The sequence below is a fragment of the Mobula hypostoma genome, chromosome 1, assembly GCF_963921235.1.
Source record: "Mobula hypostoma chromosome 1, sMobHyp1.1, whole genome shotgun sequence".
Taxonomy (NCBI): Eukaryota; Metazoa; Chordata; class Chondrichthyes; order Myliobatiformes; family Myliobatidae; genus Mobula; species Mobula hypostoma.
Genome location: NC_086097.1, coordinates 218,447,042 through 218,464,420, shown reverse-complemented (window position 1 = coordinate 218,464,420; position 17,379 = coordinate 218,447,042). Strand labels below are relative to the sequence as shown.

At 44.3% G+C, this 17,379-nt stretch overlaps 1 protein-coding gene across 1 annotated transcript in view; it reads right to left on the bottom strand.

Moving 5' to 3' along the window:
- The window catches only part of prex2 (phosphatidylinositol-3,4,5-trisphosphate-dependent Rac exchange factor 2), a 401,147-nt gene extending 386,285 nt beyond the window's left edge, over positions 1-14,862 (bottom strand). Inside the window, exon 1 of the mRNA XM_063064762.1 lies at positions 13,866-14,862. Within this exon, the coding sequence (XP_062920832.1) occupies positions 13,866-14,009 (144 nt within the window). The 5' untranslated portion in view covers positions 14,010-14,862. The remainder of the gene's footprint in view (positions 1-13,865) is intronic.
- Between the last annotated feature and the right edge of the window lie 2,517 nt (positions 14,863-17,379).

The window sequence follows — 17,379 nt, the reverse complement described above, 5'->3', positions numbered from 1 at the left end:
CGGCAGAAAGTATACGTTGTGCTTAAGAGGGGCATTAGCAAGTGCGAAGGTGCTTCAGGGGGTCGTTGGCAAGTATGAAGGTGCTTTAGGGGGTGTTGGGCTAAAGAAGGTTGGGAAACACTGTTGTACATTCTCACCACCCTCTGAGTGAAGAAGTTCCCCCTCATATTCCCCTTACACACTTCATGTTTCACTATTAGCCCATGGCCTCTATTTGTAGTGTCACCCCGCTTGATTAACCCTACCTATATCCCTCAAAATGTTGTATACCTCTATAAAATCTCCCCTCATTCTCCTACACTCTAGGGAACAAAGTCCTAACCAAGTCAACCTTTCCCTATAAATCAGGTCCTCAAGCCCTGGCAACATCCTTATACATTTTCTCTGCATTAGAAACATATTAGAAACTGCCCAGCAGATTATCAGCATCTAATTGCCCACCATTGAGAACATCTACCATAAACGCTGCCTGGGCAAGGCGAAAAGCATTATCAAGGATGCATCTCACCCTAACCATTGATTTTTTACTCTCCCCAATCCGGTAGGCGCTACAGGAGCCTCCGCTCCCACACCAGCAGGCACAGGAAGAGCTTCCTCCCTGAGGCTGTGACCCTGCTGAACGTCACATTACAGCGCTAAGCAGTATTGCACCCATATTGTACTGTCTCAGTACTTTTATATTTGTGTGCTGTAGCACTTACTTCTTATTCGCAGTTATTTTGTAAATAACACTATTCTTTGCATTTCTGGTCAGATGCTAACTGCATTTCATTGGCTTTGTATCTGTACTCGGCACAATGACAATAAAGTTGAATCTAATCTAATCTAATCTAGAAACATAGAAAACCTACAGCACAATACAGATCCTTCAGCCCACAAAGTTGTGCCAAACATGTCCCTACCTTAGAAATTAATAGGGTTACTCATAGCCCTCTATTTTTCTAAGCTCCATGTACCTATATAAAAGTCTCTTAAAAACCCTATTGTATCCACCACTACCACCGTTGCCCGCAGCCCATTCCATGCAGTCACCACTCTATGGGTAAAAACTTACCCCTGACATCTCCTCTGTACCTACTCCCAAGCACCTTAAACCTGTGTCCTCCTGTGGCAACCATTTCAGCCCTGGGAAAAAGCCTCTGACAATACACACGATCAATGCCTCTCATCATCTTATACACCTCTATCAGGTCACCTCTCATCCTCCGTCACTCCAAGGAGAAAAGGCCGAGTTCACTCAACCTATTCTCATAAGGTATGCTCCCCAATCCGGGCAACATCCTTGTAAATCTCCTCGGCACCCTTTCTATGGCTTCCACATCCTTCCCGTAGCGAGGCGACCAGAACTGAGCACAGTACTCCTAGTGGGGTCTGACCAGGGTCCTATATAGCTGGAACATTACGTCTCGGCTCCTAAATTCAATTCCATGATTAATGAAGGCCAATACACCATATGCCTTCTTAACCACAGAGTCAACCTGCGCAGCTGCTTTGAGCATCCTATGGACTCGGACCCCAAGATCCCTCTGATCCTCCAATATTTTTAATACCTTTCCTTGTAGGTACTATAGGTGACCTAAACTGTACATAACACTCCAATTCTGGCATCACCAAAGTCATATGCTAATTCAACATAACCAGACATCCCACCCTGCAAGAACTCATTTCAGGGAGGTAGCACCATCAATTTGCGGGAGACTCCGGAACTTCCGGGAGAGGTGGGATGTCTGCAATAGAGTAGCTCCTTAGCAGCTAGCCAGCTAGTTTAAATAATGTTAGCTATGCTAATGAACAAATGACACCTGTTAAACTCACCTCAACACATCTTTTACAGTCTTAACCCACCATGGGCAATAGAAAAGTCACTGTTGCAAACAGTGCAGTGAGCAACACTGTCATTATTTTGACCCCTATTGTGCAGGGGTACACTTTAGGGTAGTCTGGGGTGACGTATGTTTTATATTTTCTTTTTTTGGAACACTCTGCCATGGCGCACTCTCGCTCTCTCTCTTGCTCGCTCTCTTTCTCTCTCGTGATCGCTCTCTTGCTCGGTCTCTCGCACTCTCTCTCTCTCTCTCTCATGGTCTCTTTCACACTCGCTTTCTCGCTCTCTCATGATCTCTCTCTCTCTCGTGGTCGCTCTTGCTCTCTCTAGCTTTCTCTCTCTCACTCTCTCTCGCTCGCTTGCTCTCAAAAAAATTGATTTCCGGGATATCGTATATAATTTGCAGGCATCAGGGAGCTACTATTAATATGCAGGACACTTCCGGAACTTCCGGGAGAGGTGGGTTGTCTGTATAACATTCCCCGCTCCTATATTCAATACTTTGATTTATGAAGGCAAATGTGCCAAAAGCTCTCTTTATGACCCTATCTACTTATGACAAAACTTCCACGGAATTATGAATCTGTATTCCCAGAACCCTCTATTCTACAACACCCCTCAGTGCCCTACTGCTCACCAGGTAAACCTACACTGGTTTGTCCTCCCAAAGTTCAACACCTCACACTGCATTAAATTCCAGCTGGTCCAAATCCTGCTGCAAGCTTTGATAGCCTTCCTCCCTCTCTCTAACTGTCCCAATCTTGGTGTCATCTGCAAATTTGCAGATCCAGTTTACTGCATTATCTTCCAGATCTTTGATATAGATGACAAACAATAGACCAACACTGATCCTTGCAGCAAACCACTAGTCACAGGCCTCCAGTCAGAGAGGCAACCATCTACTACCACTCTCCGGCTTCTCCCACAAAGCCAATGTCTCGTTAAATTTACTACCTCATCTTGAAAGCAAGTGACTGAACCTTCTTGACCGACAGCCCATGAAGGATCTTGTCAAAGGCCTTGCTAAGATCCATGTAAACAACATCCACTGCCTTGCCTTCATTAACCTTTCTGGTAACCTCCTCGAAAAACTCTATAAGATTGGTTAGACTTTTTATTTCTACCATCAGGGAGAAGGTACAGGAGCCTGAAGGCCCACATTCAAAGATTCAGAAACAGCTCCTTCCCCTCTACCAACAGATCACTGAACGCTCCATGAACTCTACCTCATTATTCCTTTTCTTTGCACTATTTAGATATATTGTAATTTATAGTAAGTTTACATCTTTGATTTGTACTGCTGCTGTGAAACGATAAATTACACATCATATGAGACATCATATAATAAACATGATTCTGAGCTACACTTCCAGATTTCCATTACCAATTCTTTACCAAAGTATTTCCTGGATCTACTCTTAATTTTAAGGTCATTCTACCTTGTCCTGGAAAGACTTGCCGGAGGAAATAGTTTCTCTGTTCAACCCTCTCAGAGACTAAACATTGGGATTTCCTGGTGGCCACCTGTTTTAATTCTACTTCCTATTCCTATTCAGACATGACCTCCCCTATGATCACAGTGAGGCCACTCTCAGACTGGGGGAGCTTCACTTTATGCCTCTGCATAGACTCCACCCTGAAGGCATGAACATCAATTTAAAACCACAAGGCATAAGAGCAGAGTTAAGCCATTTAGCCCATTGAGCCTACTCCACCATTCTATCATGGCTGATTTATTATCCCTCTCAACCCCATTCTCCTGCCTTCTCCCTGTAACCTTTGACACCATGACTAATCAAGAACCTATCAAACTCCTCTTTAAATATACGCAATAACTTGGCCTTCACAGCCATCTGTGACAAGGAATTCCATAGATTCACCATCAGGTGGCTAAAGAAATTCCTCCTCATCTCCACAATAAATGGATGTCCTTCTATTTTGAGACTGTGCCCTCTGGACCTAGACTCACCCATGAAAGGAAACGTGTCCTCCACATCCACTCTATTGAGGCCTTCAGTAGGTTTCAATGAGATCCCCCGTCATTCTTCTAAACTCCAATGAATACAGGCCCAGAGCCATCAAACATTACATTAACTCTTTCATTCCCAGAATCATTCTCATGAACCTCCTCTGGACCCTCTTCAATGTCAACCCATCTTTTCTTAATTAAGGGGCCCAAAACTGCTCACAACACTCCTGTTGTGTCCATACATCTGTTGATGCTTCTGGAGACATCTTCAGTGATGTTCCTGGAATCATCGGGTGTTCCAGGTCTTTCAACATCATACACTCTCCTCCAGGTGACCCAGCCGGGGCTGATCAGACACCAGCTTGTGTCCAGATGGCTAGCTACTTATGACTCCATGGCTGCCCTCTTCTGAGCCACAGCCATCTTGAGGCCCTCTCTGCCGCATCGGTGGTACTGCGGATGGCTCTCCTCTTCCTCTCTCCCTCGATGCCCAAAATGCTGAAGGCTCTAACTAAAGAATGGGCTACAAATCCCCTACAACCAACCTCCACTGGGAGACACCTCGCTCTCCATCCAGCCTGCTGACAGTTGCTGACCAGTCCTGCGTACTTGGCAAGCTTCCTTTCAAAGGCCTCCTCCAAGCTATCTTCCCATGGGACTGTCAGCCCCAGCAGCACCACTTGCTTAGTAGACTCGGACACTAGGACAATGTCTGGTCGCAGGGTGGTGGCTGCGATATGGTTGGGGAACTTCAGCTGCCCTTCGAGGTCCACCAACAGCTGCCAGTCCCTTGCAGAGGTCAGAATGCCTGCAGATGTTCTTTTGGCGGGTATTGGCTGCTCCCCAGCTCTGACAAAGGCAATGGTCTGCTTGGAGGGTCGGGACCGCTTCGCCCACTCAACTCCTGCGCTGACGGCTTCAGCGATGGTCTTCAGGACCTGATCATGCCTCCACCTGTACTGTCCCTCACCAAGTGCTCTTGCACAGCCGCTGAGGATGTGCTCCAGGGTTCCTCGCTTGGAGCACAGTAGGCACGCAGATGACTCTGCCTTGCCCCATGTGTGCAGGTTTGATGGGCTTGGAAGCACATTGTACACTGCCTGGATGAGAAATTGGATGCGGTGTGGTTCGGCTTTCCAAAGATGAGCCCAGGTCATTTTCCTCTCAACCGCATTCTCCCATCTTGTCCAAGCTCCCTGTTGCTTCATTCCCACCGCCTTGCAGGCTCTCATCGCCTCCACTACTGCCCTCACTTCCTCGTGAACTAGACGACGCCTTTCCTTCCCTCTGATGTCCATTTGGGGAGTTGGAAAGGATCCTAGCCCAGCTCGGCCTCGTGTGACCACTCCCACCAGCCTCCTGTGACGCAGCCTCGCCTTTGCCTCCTGAACAGCTTCCTCTGCCCTCCACTTCCTGCCGGTACTTACTTGGATCCCTGCTCAAGCCACCTTCAGGTTACTTGAGTCCCTATACTGTAGCACTTCTCTGGCTCTTATTACCTTGAATTCTTCCTCCAAGGATTTGAAGGGCAGTTGCAGTTTGTTGTGGTGTCCATAGAGTGCGATGCTGCTCAGGCTCTTTGGCAGCCCCAGCCATCTCCTGAGGTGGTTGCTAACCCTCCTCTCTAAGGTTTCAACTGTTGAGATCGGAACTGCATAGATGAGGAGGGGCCACAGGATTCTGGGAAGAATGCCATGCTGATACACCCAGGCTTTAAATTCCCAGGTAGGCCAGGCTTGTCCACAGATTTCAGCCAGCCATCCAACTCGGTGCAGGTCACCTGAACGGATGTTGTGTCCCTTAAAGAGCGGTCAAAAACTTTGCCTAAGCTCTTGACTGGCTCTGTGATGGTTGGGATGGCTGTGCCTGCGATGCTGAACCGGAACTTGTTCTCCACCTTCCCTTTCCTCAGCACCATCGATCTTGATTTAGCAGGTTTGAAATGCATCCGGGCCCACTCCACCAGCTTTTCAAGCCCTTGCAGAATTCTCCGGAAGCCTGGGACTGATTCTGTGGTGACTGTGAGGTCATCCATGAATGCCCTCCAAGAACAGTCTGACCAATGCCTTGTAAAGCCTCAGCATTATATCCTTCCACTCATATTCTAGTCCTCCCAAAATGAATGTCAGCATTGCATTTGCCTTCCTTACCACCAACTCAATCTGCAAGTTAACCTTTAGGGAATCCTACAGAAGGACTTTCAAGTCCATTTACAACTCTGATTTTTGAATTTTCACCCTATTTGCAAAATAGTCTATATCGTTATTCCTTCCAAAGTGCATGAACAGACACTTTTCCCTACACCATATTCCATCTTTTTCCATGTTAGGTCACTAACTTATCAATCACCCCTGCTGTGGACCACTTCTGGAGGTCCAAGATGCCGACTTCTACAAAGAAGGGATCCGTATGCTCCACAACCACTGGACTCAGTGTGCAAATGTAGGGAAAATAAACGTGCCAGGTTTTCTAAAATTGACTCCTTCTACCTTAGGCCACAAACTTATCAATCACCCCTTGTACTGCTCAGAAACAGGCCCTTCAGCCCATCCATTTAAAAAACCATTTAAACTGCCTACTCACATTGACATACACCAGGACTATAGCCCTCCAAGGTGATTCTAAGCAAGTCCATTCAAGGGCCTCAACAATCTGCAAACTATAGTTATGATTTAGATGAAGTGAACAGAGTGCAGTGTAGCCAAATTTGCAAAAACCGGTCAGAAGGGAAAGCAAGTTAAGAAGAGAATTCAGATAATCTACAAAGGGATAGATTGTTTAATTGAGTCAATTTGGCAGATGCAATATAATGTGAGAAAATGTAATCAGATTTGAAAGGTAGATTACTATTTAAGTAGAAAGAGATTGCAGAATGCACCTGTTCAGATGGGCCTGATTGTCCTTACACATAAAGCATGGTTACAACAGATAATTAGGAAATAAATCAGGATATTGGGCTTTACATCAAGGGGATGGAATTTAAAAATTAGGAAAGTCTTGCTTCAACTGTAGAGTATTGGGGAGACCACACCTGGAGCGCTGGAGTCAGTGTGCACACGTAGGAGGGGACATGTCTCATTCTTCTTATTTAAGGAGGAATATACTTCTAATTGAGGAGGCAGCACAGGAAAGTTTCATTCGGTTGATTCCAGAAGAAAGAATATATCTTAGAAGATAAGGTTGAGGAGGCTGTAGCTGCTCAGAGATCTTACTGAAACATAAAGATTCCAAGTGAGCTTAATAATACAAATACTGAAAGGATGTTCCACATTGACAGGAAATCTAGAACTGATGGCCCAGAATCGAGTGGGGAGGGGATGCGCTATTTATGAGATAGGAAGGAATTTCTATTATTAGAGGATTGCATATCTTTATAATTCTCCACTCCAGGGAGCCATGGAAGCTACTTCGCTGAATATATTTCAAGACTGAGAAAGGTATCTTTTGAGGCCAAAGGGCAATCAAAGGTTATGAGAAACTGGCAGGAAAGTAGAGCTAACTTGAAGGTCAGATAAGGCACAATCTCATTGATAGTGCAAGAGACTCGAGAGGCCATAAGACCTATTCTTGTTATTCTACTCTACTATTTCATTGACTCTAATGTTCTTAAATCTATTTTCTATAATTTCACAACTCAGTTTATACACATCTACAGATCATGTGTATGTTCAATTACAATTTCCTTCCATATTCAGATAACTAATGTTACTTCCTAACAGTGTCTCAATAAAGTTGAGTTTATTGCCATACACACAAGAACTTGTCTGCACAGGTGCAATGAAATACTTACAATGACATCACATATACAAAACATTCACAAGAAATACATAAATAACAAAAATAATGATACTAATACAAGTAAAACAGAACAAAACAAAGACCATCATAGTACAAAGCAGTCATTGTGTTGCTATACTGAGGTGATTAGGGTTGTGCAGCTGTACTTCAGTCTGGTGATGTGAGACTTCCAGAGCTACTTCCATACTAGCTGCGACAAGATGGCATAGCGATATTAGAATCACAGAGTGATAGAAATGTACCGCATGGAAACAGGCCCTTTGGCCCATCTAGTATGTGCCAAACCATTTAAACTGCTTACTCCTATCGACCTCCACTGGGACCATAACCCTCCATTACCCTACCATCCACGTACCTATCCAAGCTTCTTTTAAACATCGAAATCAAGCTTACAGAGTCATAGAAAAGTACAGCATATCTTCAGTAGCCATTCTTCATTCCTTCATCTCATTTCTCAGTAGATAACATAGAAAAGTGGAGATCAAGTAAAAGCATTCCCCATAGTCTTGATTTAATTGCATATATCCCAACCCATCACAAGATTACGTCTTTATTTTTGTTAAAGTGCTTGCGCAGAGTCTTATCAAATACCTTCACAACCATTTCATTGGTAAATTGATGGAGAAGACCCTGAGAGGCAGGATTTATGAACATCTGGAGAGGCATAATATGATTAGGAATAGTCAGCATGGCTTTGTCAAGTGCAGGTCATGCCTTACAAGCCTGATTGAATTTTTTGAGGATGTGACTAAGCACATTGATGAAGGTAGAGCAGTAGATGTAGTGTATATGGGTTTCAGCAAGGCACTTGATAAGGTACCCCATGCAAGGCTTATTGAGAAAGTAAGGAGGCATGGGATCCAAGGGGACCTTCCTTTGTGGATTCAGAATTGGCTTGCCCACAGAAGGCAAAGAATGGTTGTAGGCGGGTCATATTCTGCATGGAGATCGGTGAGCAGTGGTGTGCCTCAGGGATCTGTTCTGGGACCCCTACTCTTTGTGATTTTCATAAATGACCTGGATGAGGAAGTCGAGGGATGGGTTAGTAAATTTGCTGATGACATAGAACATAGAACATAGAACAGTACAGCACATTACAGGCCCTTCGGCCCACAATGTTGTGCCGACCCTCAAACCCTGCCTCCCATATAACCCCCCACCTTAAATTCCTCCATATACCTGTCTAGTAGTCTCTTAAACTTCACTAGTGTATCTGCCTCCACCACTGACTCAGGCAGTGCATTCCACGCACCAACCACTCTCTGAGTAAAAAACCTTCCTCTAATATCCCCCTTGAACTTCCCACCCCTTACCTTAAAGCCATGTCCTCTTGTATTGAGCAGTGGTGCCCTGGGGAAGAGGCGCTGGCTATCCACTCTATCTATTCCTCTTATTATCTTGTACACCTCTATCATGTCTCCTCTCATCCTCCTTCTCTCCAGAGAGTAAAGCCCTAGCTCCCTTAATCTCTGATCATAATGCATACTCTTTAAACCAGGCAGCATCCTGGTAAATCTCCCCTGTACCCTTTTCAATGCTTCCACATCCTTCCTATAGTGAGGTGACCAGAAATGGACACAGTACTCCAAGTGTGGCCTAACCAGAGTTTTATAGAGCTGCATCATTACATCGCGACTCTTAAACTCTATCCCTCAACTTATGAAAGCTAACACCCCATAAGTTTTCTTAACTACCCTATCTACCTGTGAGGCAACTTTCAGAGATCTGTGGACATGTACCCCGAGATCCCTCTGCTCCTCCACACTACCAAGTATCCTGCCATTTACTTTGTACTCTGCCTTGGAGTTTATCCTTCCAAAGTGTACCACCTCACACTTCTCCGGGTTGAACTCCATCTGCCACTTCTCAGCCCACTCCTGCATCCTATCAATGTTTCTCTGCAATCTTTGACAATCCTCTACACTATCTACAACACCACCAACCTTTGTGTCGTCTGCAAACTTGCCAACCCACCCTTCTACCCCCACATCCAGGTTGTTAATAAAAGTCATGAAAAGTAGATGTTCCAGAACAGATCCTTGTGGGACACCACTAGTCACAATCCTCCAATCTGAATGTACTCCCTCCACCACGACCCTCTGCCTTCTGCAGGCAAGCTAATTCTGAATCCACCTGGACAAACTTCCCTGTATCCCATTTCTTCTGACTTTCTGAATAAGCCTACCATGTGGAACCTTGTCAAATGCCTTACTAAAATCCATATAGATCACATTCACTGAACTACCATCATCTGTATGCCTGGTCACCTCCTCAAAGAACTCTATCAGGCTTGTTAGACACAATCTGCCCTTCACAAAGCCATGCTGACTGTCCCTGATCAGACCATGATTCTCTAAATGCCTATAGATCCTATCTCTAAGAATCTTTTCCAACAGCTTTCCCACCACAGATGTAAGCTTTCCCACCACTGGTCTATAATTACCTGGACTATCCCTACTACCCTTTTTGAACAAGGGGACAACATTCGCCTCCCTCCAATCCTCCGGCACCATTCCCGTGGACAACGAGGACATAAAGATCCTATCCAGAGACTCAGCAATCTCTTCCCTCGCCTCGTGGAGCAGCCTGGGAAATATTCCATCAGACCCTGGGGACTTATCCGTCCTAATGTATTTTAACAACTCCAACACCTCCTCTCCATTCATATCAACATGCTTCAGAACATCAACCTCACTCATATTGTCCTCACCATCATCAAGTTCCCTCTCATTGGTGAATACCTAAGAGAAGTATTCATTGAGGACCTCGCTCACTTCCACAGCCTCCAGGCACATCTTCCCACTTTTATCTCTAATCGGTCCTACCTTCACTCCTGTCATCCTTTTGTTCTTCACATAATTGAAGAATACCTTGGGGTTTTCCTTTACCCTACTCACCAAGGCCTTCTCATGCCCCTTTCTTGCTTTTCTCAGCCCCTTCTTAAGCTGCTTTCATGCTTCCCTATATTCCTCAATAGACCCATCTGATCCTTGCTTCCTAAACCTCATGTATGCTGCCTTCTTCCACCTGACTAGATTTTTCACCTCACTTGTCACCCATGGTTCCTTCACCCTACCATTCTTTATCTTCCTCACCGGGACAAATTTATCCCTAACATCCTGCAAGAGATCCCTAAACATTGACCACATGTCCGTAGTACAATTTCCTGCAAAAACATCATCCCAATTCACACCCACAAGTTCTAGCCTTATAGCCTTATTTTCCTGTCCTCTCTGATTCTATCCTTTTCCATGATGATGCTAAAGGTCGGGGTTGTTCTGGATAGTGTGGAGGGCTGTCAGAGGTTACAGCGGGACATCGATAGGATGCAAAACTGGGCTAAGTAGCAGATGGACTTTAAACCAAATAAGTGTGAGGTGGTTCATTTTGGTAGGTCAAATATGATGGCAGAATATAGCATTAATGGTAAGACTCTTGATCAGAGGGATCTTGGGGTCCGAGTCCGTAGGACACTCAAAGCTGCTGCGCAGATTGACTGCATGGTTAAGAAGGCATATGGTGCATTGTCCTTTATCAACCCTGGGACTGAATTCAAAAGCCGAGAGGTAATGTTACAGCTGTATAGGACCCTTGACAGACCCCACTTGGAGTACTGTGCTCAGTTCTGGTCACTTCACTACAGAAAGGATGTGGAAACTATAGAAAGGGTGCAGAGGAGATTTACAAGGATTTTGCCTGGATTGGGGAGCATGCCTTATGAGAATAGGTTGAGTGAACTCGGCTTTTTCTCCTTGGAGCGACAGAGGATGAGAGGTGACCTGATAGAGGTGTATAAGGTGATGAGAGGCATTGATCATGTGGATACTCAGAGGCTTTTTCCCAGGACTGAAATGGCTAGCACAAGAGGGCAGAGTTTTCAGGTGCTTAGAAGTAGGTACAGAGGAGATGTCACGGGTAAGTTTTTTTCCATGCAGAGAGTGGTGAGTGCGTGGAATGGGCTGCCAGCGACGATGGTGGAGGCCGATACAATAGGGTCTTTTAAGAGACTCCTGGATAGGTACATGGAGCTTAGAAAAGTATAGGGTTATGATAAACCCTAGGTAATTTCTAAAGTAAGTTCATGTTCAGCACAGCATTGTGGGCCGATGGGCCTGTATTGTGCTGTAGGTTTTCTATGTTTCTGTTTCACTGCCTTCCCATCCACCATGCAAATGACCTCCTCAAAAGTTCAACTCTCAATTAGCCAGGCATAGTTTACCCTTCTCAAGTATATGCTGACCGTCTCTGGTCAGCACTTGTCCGAAGTGTTCAATTCTTCTATCACCAATTCTTGCTTTTGTTAGTTTTCCCATAGCTAAAGGTGAATTTACAGTTTATTGCTGATTGCTCATCTTATTTCAGTTCTAAGATTCAATTCCTTCTTTCACTAATTTTCACATTCTGCCCTGATGTTAAGTTATGATTCTCCCACGTTGCTTCATCTTTTTTATACTCTGTGCATATCGTCTTGTGTGCCCTTGAACTGTCAAGTGTAGACTCGATAGTTTAATCTAAATGTGGCATTTGAAACGTTTTCGCAGATCAGAAGGACACACTGACAGATCATTTGTAATTTATCACTCACAGTGTTCTTCGATAGGATTGCAGACAAGCGGTTGAGACCTTTGTTCAAATTAAGCAGAATTAGAGGAGGTTGGATAATTGAAAAGACGTGTGCAGTCGTAATTCGCAGAATTCATGCTTCACTTTAAATTACGACAGTAATTTTGATTTCAGTTGTTGTTAACTAGCAAAACGCATATAAATGTTGGGAAGCAGGGAAACTGGATGGATTATGGAGCGGACTCGGAAACAGATAGACATAATTCCACGGCGCCTCATCGCCTTCACCGGAGAGTGAATGTACAACAGCGTGACAATTTGACACTGGCAATTCCCGATAAATATGGACTTGGGAATGTATCACGGAAATGTGGGACTTGCATCGCAGTTTGTTATAGAGATTATTTCTGGCAAGTTTATAAAAGTAGCGGGAGGATTCAGTGGGAGGATTTGATTATACAATCAGAGGGTAGAAACAAATTCCTGGGTTGGTAAGGGTTAGTGTAGATCTGCCTCTACGTTTATTTGAAGACGGACTTAGAAGAGCTTATCTTTGCAGCGTCAATATTAACTTGTACGTATTGACGGTAAGTTTGCGAATTGGCCAGTTAGGCGGTCAAATGTTATGCGAGTCGCTCATTTTCGGGATTATTACACTTTTTCAACGACTTCCCGCATTGAACCGTGCAGTAAGATGCCGATCAAATGCGTCTCTGAACTTCACAAAACAGTCAAAAGCTTCCAAAATAATGTCACTTTTCCTTCAGGATACCGACAATTTCACAGCCTATTGTCTGGACTCCTTCAGAATCCCTCGGGGAGCCCTTAAATCAGGAAATAAAGTTTATATAAATAGACTCCAAATTCTCGGGATTCGCGTCATTTCCTCCCTAATCACAGAAAAGCCAAAATCGCCTTTCCAAGCATTTCCCGCAGGGTTCCTCTCTGCAAGTTTCCCACCATCTGCACAGTTTCCACTGATAAATCTGGGTAGGAATTTTCGCTATTCACAGAAGCCACCTAAACGTTTATGTTAAGCCGAGTTTGCCATCGCCATAATGTGAAACAGCGGAACGGCTGCGCTCAATTAGAGAGACGATCAGGACAAGCAGCAACATGGGAGACAGAACCCGTAGACCGTGTCCGCAACAGCGATCCAATATTTAGTTGTCGAAGTGCCTGAAAGCAGAAACCTCAACTATCGCAACAAGAAGATCAGGACCATACCAGATATTTCTGTTTTATTAGACGTTCAAAAAGAAATCTGCCTTGGCACAGATGGAGTTTACAGGTATCACTGTAATACGAGAAACTTGTTGGGACTTAAACCCAAAACAAAAAAAAATGCAGTTTATAGGAGTGAGGACGGGTGATAGATAATCACAAAGTGCTCTCACCCAGAGATTTATTTTACTCCTGTACACCAAATTGAGTATAGGAAAGGTGTTTATTCTTCAAATGTTCAGCAAATCCGTATTAAAGAATTCAATGATGCGGTTATAACGATCACCCGACAAGATTTACAGCATCACTTTCACAAATAGCAGCAACATTGTGCTGCCCAAACCTTGCCATTCAACCTGACACTGCGCAGTTTCTCGATTCTTGGTGCCGAGACTAAATGAACAAAAACAAACATGAATGAAACTGTAATTTAAACTGGTCCATGAAACGTCCTAAAGTTGGAGAGGGACTAGAGAATAAACTTACCGAGACGAGGAACTCCAGAGTCTCCACGTAATCTCTCTCAGTCTTCAGGATTTCGGTTAAAACACAAACACGAAGACGAAGCTGTTTTTCCAAATCTTTGCCGCTAATTTCTCCTTTACTCTCCGACTTCCCCTCCTCGGTCATTTTACTTCTGTATTTATTCCAATGGTGAATGTACCACTTCACAGTTGTCTGGTTCGCCGCTTCCTCCCCTCACTTCAGGGGTCTAAACTCGTCAACACGAGGGAAAGGGAGCATTGTTTTCCCAGGATTTCGGCGAGTTTCAGCAGAATGTTTAAGAGGTGAGAGGGGGAGGGGGCTGGCTTCCCGTCAGCTGGACGACTCCAATAAATCAAGGCTGCTGTGGAGATGGGAGGGCAGAGAGGCCAAGGAGAGCAGGCGGTCTGTGTTGACTTGAATGCTGCTTGCGGCAGTCAGATGGAATAAACTGGGAAGGGAAAAAACTTTTTTCTCTCTCTCTCATTCATCAAATATTTCCACCCTCACCGGAATCAGTAAAGGAGATAGGTAAACAATCTTAAGAGATTGTGACGAGACACAGTCACGCAAGTCTCACTCAAAACACCCATTTCTTTTACAATATACTGAACATCGCAAGGACAACAGACGCACAGCGCTGGAGGAACTCAACGCGTCCAGGCGACGTCTCTGGAAGGAAATAAGCAGTCGATGTTTCAGGCAAAGACCCTTCGTTAGCAACAGTCCCGATGAAGGGTCTTGGCCCAAAACATAGGGTCTCCATTTCCCTCCCTCGATGCTGCTTGACATGTCGAGTTCCTCCAGCGTTGATCCAAATTTCCAGCTTCTGCAGACCCTCGTGTCCCCGACGTCGCTTGCACACCTAGGATACCGGGAATGTTTCCACGAAATCTGTCCCCAATTGCGTCTTAGTCCCGGCCGTACATCAACTGCAAACGCTATCTTTGATTTTGTTTCTTAATGGTCTTAACTTATAGGGAGAACCCCATGAAGCTTCGGTTTTACTTCTCACAGAGCAAAGAGTTCCCACTACTAATGGGACCAAAATCTGGAAAAGAGAGGCCAAATTTACAAGTACTGTTTTGTTCAGAGATTCGGAACAAAAGAGATTCTGCGGAGCAACATATACAAAAAGCCGGAGGAACTTGAGGGAAATGGAAAATGGGGAACGGAGGAAAATAGCGGAAGGAATAAACATTCTGTAGAGAAGAATAAACAGCCGACTTTTCTGACCGAGGACCTTCATCAGAACTGGAAAAGGGGGAAGAAACCAGAATTAGAAAGTGGGGAGGGATAAGTGGGACCAGATGAGGGGGAAGGTGAGGGGGGAGCGAGAGGATGAAGTAAAAACCTGAGAGGTGATAGATGAAAAAAAGAGGGGGAAGAAGGAATCTGATCGGAAAGGACAGTGGACTTTGGTAGAAGGGAGGGCAGGTGAGGTAAACGATTAACAGGAGAGCCAGAACGGGGGCAACACACACAAAATGCTGGAGGAACTCAGCAGGCCAGGCAGCATCTGTGGGAAAAATTCAGTCGACGTTTCGGGCCCAAACCCTTCGGCGGGCCAGAACGGAGAAGGTATAAAGAATTGGGGGGGGGGAATTTCTTCCAATTGTCAGCGTGTTTCTTCTAAACATCCTTAAAAGTGAAAACGTCCGTAACGTAAAACTTAATTAAAATCATTACGTTTCAGATAACGACCTGTCAGCTGTAATGATATATTTTTTTTAAAAAACAAGCAAAACAAGACAAGTTGAAAATAAAAGTTGATAGTCCTTACAAGTGACACGAATGGTCCAACAGGAAGAACCATCTTGTTTGCTGAACTTCATCAAATCATAAAATCCATCAAACTTGGGAACTGATATACATGAAACCAATACAAACATATTGAAATCTGAATTGCACGTGGACCCGAACTTTAAGAGAATGTTTAGTGAATAGATGCGTAAAAATGACATGCCATTGATTAAAGGCGCTAACGTAATAAACCTGTAAATTAATCATTGTGTTTTTCATTTAAGCAAACTGACAATACCACGCAAAGGTTGCAAAACAATTTTTTAAATTACATTTCCCTTTTATTTTCGGTAGAATTTCGTCTCCAAAAAAATATTTCTGTGCTGCGCTAGGTGGCGCAAGTGAAGTAATCTAATACTGAATAGTCGAATGCGTTTTCTTTCTGCATCATCGGCAACCTCTATTGCATTCAAGTTCTAAATGGCCCTGAACGGTTTAATGAAGCTGAGAACTAATAACTGATGGTGTGTATTTGTGTGTGTGTGTGTGTGTGTGTGTGTGTGTGTGTGTGTGTGTGTGAGAGAGAGAGAGAGAGAGAGAGAGAGAGAAAGAGAGAGAGAGAGAGAGAGGGAGTGTGAGGGAGAGAGAATAATTACTGCATAGTGGCAAAAAAACTTTTAGGTTAATTCTAACAATCCCATCTCATTACCTTTAGAGTTAGTGGGATTTGACACCAGCAAGTGTATAAGTGTATCAGTCATAGAGGAGTACAGCACAGAAACGGGCCCTTCGGCCCATCTAGTCCATGCCGAAACCATTTAAATTGTCTACTCCCAACCACCTACCCTTTATATGGCTACTATCCATGTACCTATCCAGACTTTTTTTAAACGTTGAAATCGAACTCGCAGCGGCCACTTGTGCTGGCAGCTCATTTCACACTCTCACTCTGAGTGAAGAAGTTTTTCTCATGACTAAAATATTTATTATTATTGCGGGAAGTTATCCATCTGCCCCATTAATCATTGCCCCTTCTGAGTCTGCAAATCCCAGACTGGCCACCTGAGAGCCCACAGAAAGCGAAAGGGAAGCAAGTTTGCTTGAACCCGAGATACCAGTATTTCAATGCTTTGTGCTCGGGTCTTAGATTTATATCACATCCTTCAGCCCATCCTATCTAATTAATTCCGATTATTCCTAAATCGTTTTGGTTCACTTTCTTCAACCACTATTTGAAGATATTTCTGTAATTTTGCCAAGATATGTCTTGATACCGTCCCTCCTTTAGAATTCCAAAGCCGTGAGCAAAACTATTTCACCTATTTTGTATCCTAATTTTAAACCTTTGGCCCTTGTTCTTGATTCACCGATGCTTGAAATGACTCTGCCAGTATCTTCCCAGTCAAGGTACAAGGCATCACAGCACCAAACACCCACGTGACCAAGTTCTGTCAAGGACTTCCGGGGCTGAAGACTTCATTGTAACCTCGAGCCAAATATAGAATTAAGAACTAACTGCACATTGTCCCCGTGGCCGCGGAGGTTTCCTCCTCGAGGTGCATTGGGTTTCTCCCACATTCCAAAGAAGATAGTTAATTGGCAACAGTGAATTGGTACAGTATGATGGTGATGGAGAACGGTAGAACCTGGGGGGCAGTTGATACATACGTGAGAATTAATAGGATTATGTAAATGGGTACCTGAAGACCAGGTGGGATGAAGGCTCTGCTTTCTATGCAGCATGAAGGTCATGAAATATTAACTCTGCTTCCCA